General features: G+C 57.0%; 1 protein-coding gene across 1 annotated transcript in view; it reads left to right on the top strand.

Annotated features, from left to right (window-relative positions):
• The window catches only part of SNRNP70 (small nuclear ribonucleoprotein U1 subunit 70), a 16,507-nt gene extending 9,314 nt beyond the window's left edge, over positions 1-7,193 (top strand). The window contains 4 exon segments of the mRNA XM_077747502.1: positions 3,048-3,179; positions 5,639-5,649; positions 6,230-6,294; positions 6,404-7,193. Of these exon segments, the coding sequence (XP_077603628.1) occupies positions 3,048-3,179; positions 5,639-5,649; positions 6,230-6,294; positions 6,404-7,028 (833 nt within the window). The 3' untranslated portion in view covers positions 7,029-7,193.
• The last annotated feature ends 2,123 nt before the right edge of the window (positions 7,194-9,316 follow it).

Genomic DNA, 9,316 nt, shown 5'->3' with positions numbered 1-9,316 from the left:
TAGCCATCTCTCTTCTCCTCCTCCCTCTGTTTCTGATATATCTTTTTTTTTTTTATATACGTGTTTTTTAAAAAACAAAAACCAAAATCCCCCACAACGTGTGTGTGTGTGTGAACCCGGGGAGGTAAGTGTCACACGTTGAACCTCAGGGGCAAGGAGGGAACTGGGTGGGAGCTGGGGCCAGCAGGACGTGGAGGGGAGGGGTCGGGTGTTCGGGGAGCCTCTCCCCGTTCCCCCACCAGAACTGGGGGCGGCCAGGTCAGAATGAGGACTGGCCTTTGAACCTGCCCTCTCTTCCCCCCAGCACAACTGGGGCTGGGCCACCCGACCCTCCGCCTCCCCACCCCTGGCCCCCCACCCTGTTCCTCAGTGGGCAGTGGGCCTGTAGGCGTGTTCGGCGCCTGCCCCCACATCTCCAAAGCCCCTTTTNCCGCCGTATTAATTGACTGTTCTTATTGTCACTGCAGCCACCACGCAGCTGGCTTGCAGCTGATGCTTACGCTCCCCTTACAACACCTCAGTGTATGGTTGGTATAAGGGTTTGTATCATGGGTAAGATCACTCAGCACCGCACACTAGCCCAGCTTAGCCAGGCAGCGCAGGAGCAGTGAGGCCTCCCTCCTCCCGTCCCCAGTCGCCCCCTCAGCCTCCCCGCACCCGGAACCCTTTCCTTGTTTGGGTGCCCTTTGTCCCTGCTGCCACCCCCGCCCCCAGTCCGTAGGCTCTCTGGTAATCTTGTCGCTCCCAGGAAGGGAAGGACGGACCCTGATGGGAAAGGCATCTGGCCTCTCCAGTTGGGCTCCACCAGCCCCTGACTTAACCTGGCTTCATGGCGTCAGCGGGCAGGTTACAGGAATGCGGAAGACCGGACGCAGTGGGGGGAGGGCTCCGTGTGGAACCCTTCAACCCTTTGCTCCCTGCCCCCGTGCTTCTGTGGGGCTGGCACTGTGGTGGCCCTGGAGAATCTTTCTGGTTGCTAGATTCAGGGTGCTGTGCCCTTTTTCTGTCCGCCTTCTCCTGGTCGAGGCCTCCCGAGGGGCCGTGGTGCCCAGCGGCTCTGCAGGGTGCACGGACTTGGGATTGGAGTGTGGGAGGGACTTAGTGACAGGCTGCCAGGGGCTGGAGGTGTCATAAGTTCTACTTAAAACCCTTCCGCTGTCTGTAGAGACCTAAGAGAGGGAGAGAAAGAGAAGCCTAGAAGCACACACGTCCCGTGGTTTCTTTGCTGGTACTCCTGGGTTGGGCCTCTTCGGGGGTTTGGGACACTGAACCAGAGCAGGGTTCCTTTGCCTGACTGTGTTCCCGGTCCTTCAGTCCCGTCCCCCCCCCACAACCCTCCTCTGGGTGCGGGGGCCAAGCGGCCCCCTCCTCCTCAGATCCTGGGCTGCACTCCATCTCCTGGGCCCCTGAGGCTGCCCCCTTGGGTGCCAGCCTTTGAGCGGCAGGTGGCGGGAGGGAGTGTGGAGCTCCGGTTGGAAAAGTCCTTCTATGTGCTGCGAGGGGGCGGGGTGTGTGCCTAGTTCAGCGTGGACTTTACCGGGACATGTGAGGGCGCACAGGTTCGCTGAGGCCTCCCCAGCCGCCTTTTTAAACACAAGATAGTCCCGGGGCTTTACCAGCTCCTAGACTTTAGGTTATCCTTGCCTCCCCCTCTTTCAAGGCCTCCATGAGGTTTCTTTGGGGTCCGCCACTTCCTCTGCCTGCCTCTAGATGGTGCAGGAGACGTGGCTCCTTTCCCCCTCCACTGGCTCCCTAGCACCCCCTACTTCCCTTCCCGTAGCTTTAGCTGACCCTATGGTGGTGGGTGTGGGGTCTGTGCGCGTGCTCAGGTAAGCTGGGGGCTCCAGGTAAGCGGTCCCGTGTCCCCCCCCGGGAAGCCCGCCTCCTCGCCAGGCCCCCAGGAGTTGCCGAGCCCCCCCCATCCCGCTCGGTTTGGACACCCGCAAGGCCGGCATCGGTAAATGGCACCTTTTTCTCTTCCTCTGGTTGTTATTTGGGGGGGAGCGGGCTGGGGCGGGGCAGGGTATTGTGGTTGGTTGAGGACGACTCCCTAGGCCAGGGCTGGGGGTGGGAAATGGACTTTTTTGGCCTTCCCGACGCCCCGTGTGAGACAGGCCCTGATTTGGGCCTGCCCGTGGCTGTGATGTGGCCACGAGCAGGAACGTGCCTCACCCTGCATCTCCCCCTCGACTGCTCGCTCTGCCCAAGAGGCTCAGGCTGGGGTTGGCCTCCCAGCGTGTGTTGAGCAGGGGCTGTGGAGGGAGAGACGGGGCGGGGGCTGGGATTGGGTGGCAGTCTGTCGGCTCAGGTAAGGCAGGAATTGTCAGGAGCACCGCACGCCTCCCAGGCCTCCCTCCACTTCCCCTCTCCCCCACCTGCTATAGGGGGCCCCTCCAGGCCCCCTGGGAGCACCGGACCCCCACCCTTCTGCTCCCTGCCATCTCCTGAAGATTTCTCCCACCCTTCTCTCTGGTTCATTTTCTGTTCTGATGTCTGTTCCCCCCACGCTCACCTCCGTCCCCCAAAACACAAAAAATAATAAAGCCGGTGTGAACTGGGGTGCAGTGCGGCCCAGCTGGGCCTCCGCCCCCAGCACAATGTTTTAGGGTGCATGCCTGGGGTTGTGGAGGAGCCCTCCCCCACAGCAGAGTCCACCCTTAAGTTAACCTCCAGTTTCTTTGCAGCGACTTTGGCCGCCTGGGCAGGAGGGGGCTGCTCTGTCGACTGGGAGTAGGCAGGGCCTGGCGGCCCAGGGGGGTGGCTGGGGGTGGGGTGGTCCTGCTCCCCCCAGTAGCTACTGGGGGGTGATGAACAAGTACCGAGATGGAGCAGGCCCTTCCTGGTTTGGGAGAGGGTTGGTCTGGCTGTCAGTTGCCTGGCTGTCTGGTGGGTGTGTGTGTGTGTGTGTGCGCGCGCGCGCGCGCGTGTGTGCGCACAGCGTGCCTTGATGGGGACGTGGGGGTGGGGATGCTGCAGAGCTGAGCCCTGTCCTGACTAGAGGACCCTCTGGGGACTCTTCCCCCTCCCCCCCCCCACGTCTGTTGCAGCCGCTTACAAGCACGCAGATGGCAAGAAGATTGACGGCAGGAGGGTCCTTGTGGACGTGGAGAGGGGCCGAACTGTGAAGGGCTGGCGGCCCCGGCGGCTAGGTGAGCGCTCCATGCCCAGGCTGGGCCCCAGTGGGCCTTGCGCTCCCTTGTGCGTCCTCTGCCCCTCTCTTTCAGCCCTTTTTCTCTGTCTGCATGGCTGCTCACACCTTCCCTTCGTCTCCCCAGCTTGTCTTCTCATCACTGTCGTCATTCCTGGGGGCTGACGTCTTCTGGCTTCCTCACTAGCTGGTGGATTTCCTCTTTTTCTGCCTCATTCTCCTTATCCCGGGAAGTGGGGGTAGCCTCCGAGTTCCCCGAGCTCAGCATACCAGATGCCCAGCTTGGCAAGGAGCACCTGGTGGGGTTCTAAATGTCCCCCTCACATCCACTTACTCTCTGCTCTTGCTCTCTGTTGATACATTGGCTCAGCAAATGTCTGTTTGGTTACTGGCTGTTCACGGTGTTTTTTCTTCTAATTTTTTTATTTTAAATGTTTGTTTCTTTAGAGAGAGAGTGTCACGTGTGTGGGGGGGAGGGGCAGAGAGAGAGAGAGAGAGAAAGAGAGAATCCCAAGCAGATTCCATGTTGTCAGCACCCAGCTGGACATGGGGCTCAACCCCACAAACCATAAGTTTGTGACCTGAACCGAGATCAAGAGTCAGATGTTTGACTGACTCAGGCGCCCTTAGCATGTGTTTTAGTCAAGAGCAAGACATACATATGTGGACAGTTTTTTGTCTGTCTTTAATTATCATTCACAGTGTCAGTCAAGGTCAGTTTGATTGCAAGTATCAGAAATACGTTTGAGGTTTTTATAGCACAGAGGAGTTTTGTGTTTTGTTTTGTTTTTTTATATTTTTATTTATTTCTAGGAGAGAGAGAGAGACAGCGTGAGCAGGGGAGGGTCAGAGAGAGGGAGTCACAGACTGAAACAGGCTCCAGGCTCTGAGCTGGCAGTCAGCACAGAGCCCGACGCGGGGCTCGAACCCACGAACTGCGAGATCATGACCCAAGTGAAAGTCGGACGCTTAACCGACTAAGCCACCCAGGCGCCCCAGAGGAGTTTTGTTAATAGAGAATCCTGGGGGTCGTTTGGAGCCCAACAGTGTGTGATGCCAGTGGGCCTGAAGGGGACCCTGTAGCCAGACCTTAAAGTTGCCAGGAGCCACCTCTGGTATCTCCGCAGTTTGCTGCCACCTCGCCTGCTGTCTGTACAGATGGGTCTCCTGCACCGTCCCAGTGTGTCCCCTGCTTTATACCCAGTCGTCTTGAGTCTGCGTTTTGGGGTGGGTGGATCTCGGGCTCAGCGTTGGGCCAGGATCTGAGGTCCTGCCATCCAAACATGCCTGTTAAGGACGTCCTCCTGTGATGGTGAGAGACCGCTGCCCAGGAAGGTGGTCCTCCCTGGGTAGACCTGTCAGATGGATGCAGACTGGCTTTTAATCCTGCCTCTGCCCGCTCTTCCCACCCTGGACTCACCCATGTGGCGGAGACCACACACTCCGCCTGCTGGCTCTCCGAACTACAGATCGGTTTTTCTCTTCCCTTCATTTCTCTGGGGTGGAGTGAGTTCTTCAGAGTGCGTTTTCCTGTTCTGGTAGAATCCTGGAATCTTCTAGGTCAGTTGGCATTCAGGCTTTATTTATCATTGTTTTTTAATGTTTTATTTGTTTTAGAGACAGCGTGAACAGGGGAGGGTCAGAGAGAGGGAGTTACAGAATCTGAACACGGGCTCCAGGCTCTGAGCTAGCTGTCAGCACAGAGCCCAACGTGGGAATGGAACCCACGAACCATGAGATCATGACCTGAGCCACAGTTGGATGCTTAACCAACTGAGCCACCCAGACGCCCCTAAAAGTGTTTATTTTTGAGAGAGCAAGCCTGGGGGAGGGGCAGAGAGAGAGGGAGAGAATCCCAGATAGGCTCTTGCTGTCTCTGCAGAGCCCCATGCGGGGCTCAAACCCACAGACTGCAAGATCATGACCTGAGCTCAAGTCAGAAGCTTTACTGACTAAGCCATCCAGGTGCCCTTTATTTTGCTTTTTAATGTATTGTGGTTGCAACTCATCGAATTGATGCTGTAATCCATTGCTGGGTCGTGACCTGACAGTTGCAGACACTAGTCTGCGCCATACCTGTGACGTTCCGAGTGCCTGGTCAGGTGCCTTTGCCTATTAGAATGTTCTCCCAGCAGCCTTTCTCCTTTTTCACCTGGCACCACTGAAAAGTCACTTCCTTGCGTGGAACTGAGGCCTGCCTCACTGAAGCTTCCCTCCAGTCCGCTGGGTGTAGAACATTGGACCAGAGGGCAGGTTCTGGAGTCGGCCGGGAGTCCTGTCCCAGTTCGGCATCTTCATTGCCAAGTCCCCGTGTGGGCAAGTGGCAGAGTTTGTTTTCCCATTCAAAGAAAGCGCTCTCTCTTGCTCCTCAGTAGTCCTTTGACCACTGTACCTAGACACTTAATGTTAATGTGCTGGTGACAGCAAAGCCAGACCTAGTCCTCACTTTCACGCTGTGACAGTCTGCCTGGAGAGGCCAGCGTTCTCCAGCTCGCAGGGGTGTATACACTGAGGCTCCTCCGGAAGTTTTAGGAAGGAAACATTCGGTCTGTGAGTAAACAGTGGGGAGCTGTGGGGTGGGTCCAGGAAGGCTTGCTGAGGAAATGATGTTCAGGCGGATGTCTCAGGGAGCAGTAAATGAAGCAGACAGGAAGAGCAGACCCCAGGGAGAGCCGTGACTGATCCCCCAGAGTGGGGCACAAAGACGGAGAACATGAGGGGATTGAAAAGCGGCCCGGAAGTGAAGAACCAGGGGCCAGCGCCTGCAGGCTCTAGAGGCCGCCTGTTGGAGATTTTGGACCAAAGGTAGTGGGAAGCCATTGGAGGAACTGAGGCTGACCACATAGTTAAGTCCCTGGCTTTGCCTCGTGTAAAGAGGCGGCTGAGCAGACTGGGTGTGCGAGGCTGTGTGGACCTGGAGCTTCGGAATCTGAGCACAGGTGTTGACCGGCTGGCGCTTTGTGAAAGGCCTCAAGTGTGTAAACACGGCTCTCCTGTTAGAGTCTGCTGGGCAGAGGCGCTTGCAGGCCTTCCGTTTGCTCTTTGATGCCCCTCTTCTCCCTTCCCTGGGCGCCCTGCCAGAGCTGACCGTCNGACGTGAACATCCGGCATTCTGGCCGGGATGATACTTCCCGCTATGATGAGAGGTAAGATTGGGCAGCCGGTTTCCTGGGACGCGGGAGGTCACGTGGGGGAGCCCCGCCGCAAACCTCTGCCCACCTCATCCAGGCCCGGCCCCTCCCCGCTTCCCCACAGGGACCGGGACCGGGACCGCGAGCGGGAGCGCAGGGAACGAAGCCGCGAGCGAGACAAGGAACGAGAACGGCGACGCTCCCGCTCTCGGGACCGGCGGCGGCGCTCACGGAGTCGGGACAAGGAAGAGCGGAGGCGCTCCAGGGAGCGTAGCAAGGACAAGGACCGGGACCGGAAGCGGCGAAGTAGCCGGAGCCGGGAGCGGGCGCGACGCGAGCGGGAGCGCAAGGAGGAGCTACGGGGTGGCGGAGGTGGTGGCGACATGGCGGAGCCCTCTGAGGCTGGTGATGCGCCTCCTGACGACGGGCCTCCTGGGGAGCTGGGTCCCGACGGCCCTGACGGTCCAGAGGAGAAGGGCCGGGATCGAGACCGGGAACGACGTCGGAGCCACCGGAGTGAACGGGAGCGGCGTAGGGACCGTGACCGAGACCGGGATCGCGAGCACAAGCGGGGGGAGCGGGGTGGTGAACGGGGCAGGGATGAGGCCCGAGGTGGGGGTGGTGGCGGCCAGGACAACGGGCTGGAGGGTCTGGGCAACGAAGGCCGAGACATGTACATGGAGTCTGAAGGAGGTGATGGGTATCTTGCTCCAGAGAACGGGTATTTGATGGAGGCTGCGCCAGAATGAAGAGGGCCGCCCCCCCGTTTTGTTTGGACGCGTTCCTACCCATCCCTTTGCTGTCACCCTCTCCCCCGACCTTGGCCACCACCTAAGTTTGCCAGCCCAGGGTAGGAGTCTCCTTATTTGTTGTGGCCCCTTGGATTTAAAATAAAATTAATTTCCTGTTGATAACCAGCAGCTTGTTTTTTTCACTGCTGTTAACGTCTTCCCCAGAAGGGTGTCCCCTTACCACGGCCCCACTCTGGTCTGTGTCCCGGGGCATGTCCCAGGTCCCATGCCGAAAGCTTGGGCCTCCTGACCTGGGACTGGGGCTACCCCCGCCACCCCAGAGCAGTTGAAAGTGGGATAAGGAGGTGCCTTGTAAGGGTTTCCTCCGTTAGGGTCTCAGATCCCTTTGTGATTTTCTTCCTCTTGGTTTTTTGGGTTTTGGGGTTTTTTTTGTTCTTGGCCTAATGTCTACTACATGTCTGGTGTGGGGCTGTCCCTCTGAAACTTTTGTCCTGGTGGAGGTGGGGCTCCAAGACACCAGGTTACTCTGGAAGCTGCGATTTGTGTGGAAGGGGAGCTGTTGCTAAGCTGGAGAGCAGGGAAGGGGGGGCCTGGAATGTGAGCACAAGCTGGAGGAGGGGGTGGGGCACAGCAGGACGTCCACACAAGGCCAGGAGGGTGGGCCAGTTCATCATGAATGTTTCTATGTATTTTTTTTTTTTTTTTGAGAGTGAGCGGGCCGAAGTGAGTGAGGGATAGAGGAAGAGAGAGAAACGGGGCTCACCCAAAGTGGGGCTGGTATTTTATCTGCAGTGGGGCTTGACCTCACCTGAAGCGGAGCTCAGGCTCACCTGATGTGGGACTCAAACTCACAAACAGTGAGATCCTGACCTGAGCTGAAGTCAGATGCTTAACTGAGCCACACAAGCACTGCTCTTCTTTTTTGTTTTTTAAGCTTGCTTATTTTTTTTATTTTTTATTTTTTATTTATTTCTAGGAGAGAGAGAGAGAGACAGCGTGAGCAGGGGAGGGTCAGAGAGAGAGGGAGATACAGACTCTGAAATTGGCTCCAGGCTCTGAGCTGGCAGTCAGCACAGAGCCCGACACGGGGCTCGAACCCACGAACCGCGAGATCATGACCTAAGTGAAAGTCGGACGCCTAAGCAACTAAGCCACCCAGGCACCCCAAGCTTGCTTATTTTGAGACAGACAAAGATCGTGTGAGCTGGGGAGGGGCAGAAAGACGGGATCTGAAGCAGACTCTGCGCTGACAGCACAGAGCCCAGTGTGGAGCTCAGACTCACCATGAGCCGAAGTCACTCGCTTAATTGACTGAGCCACCCAGGCAGCCCTCTAGAAAGAGTAGCACTTGGCATGGCTGAAAACCAAGCACATGGATTATGCTTTTCACTGCTTCAGTCTTCATAAGCATACAAGGATGACAGGCGTTTGAGAAACTGCTGCAACTGGAAACCACAAGGTAAGTGGAAAAACTGGCCCTGGATGGAAGACTTTAGGAGATAAACGGGAACACTGTGCCTCTAGTTAGTATATTCTTGTAGATCTCCCAAATGCTGCAGCTGCACTTCTGGAATTGGCTCTGAAGAACGGTGTGGCACAGGCCAGTTACATAAAGACCGGACATGATCTATAAAAGGAGCTTGTGCAAGGAACCTGGACTCAGAGTGCGATGCCTAAGAAAAGGAAAGCCAACACCCTCTCTTTTTCTTTGAAGACATTTGCCAGTTTACTTTGGGGGAACATAGTGGCAGTCCACTGGGCTGAGTTCACAGACATCACACCATGCAGGTTGGACTTGAGGGCAAAATTATGCTGAGCCAGATGGGGCGCTGAGCCCCCAGATCTACATGCAATCTCTCCTCAAGGAATTTGCCAACTGCTCGCTCTCAAGGCCAGAAACACCCCACCCAGCCCCACTCCCCGCCAAAGGGGCTCATAGGAAACTAGTTGGGAGCTACGGTGCTGAGTAGAGGTGGCAGCCCCTTTGCAGATCTGGGGAAGATGAGTTGGGGGTCAATGATCGTGCTGGACATCCCCAGAGCACCACCGTATTGGGAGTCAGCCCCAAGTGAAACAGCAGGCATGAGGAAACCTGAAAGCGGACCTCATCAGGATTCAGGTGCTCTGCCTGCCAGGAGAGAATGTAGCCCTTTGGAGGAAGATCTCATTCAGAGCCTCTGTGATGTGATGCTCAGCATCTACTCAAAAATCATTAGGCACTCCAGAAAGAAGAGGACTTGGATTGTTGAAAATCAAGGGGGAAAACAGCCAACAGACCCAGGAAT

The sequence above is a fragment of the Crocuta crocuta genome, unplaced genomic scaffold, assembly GCF_008692635.1.
Source record: "Crocuta crocuta isolate KB4526 unplaced genomic scaffold, BGI_CrCroc_1.0 scaffold334, whole genome shotgun sequence".
NCBI lineage: Eukaryota > Metazoa > Chordata > Mammalia > Carnivora > Hyaenidae > Crocuta > Crocuta crocuta.
This window is presented reverse-complemented; position numbering and strand designations above follow the sequence as displayed.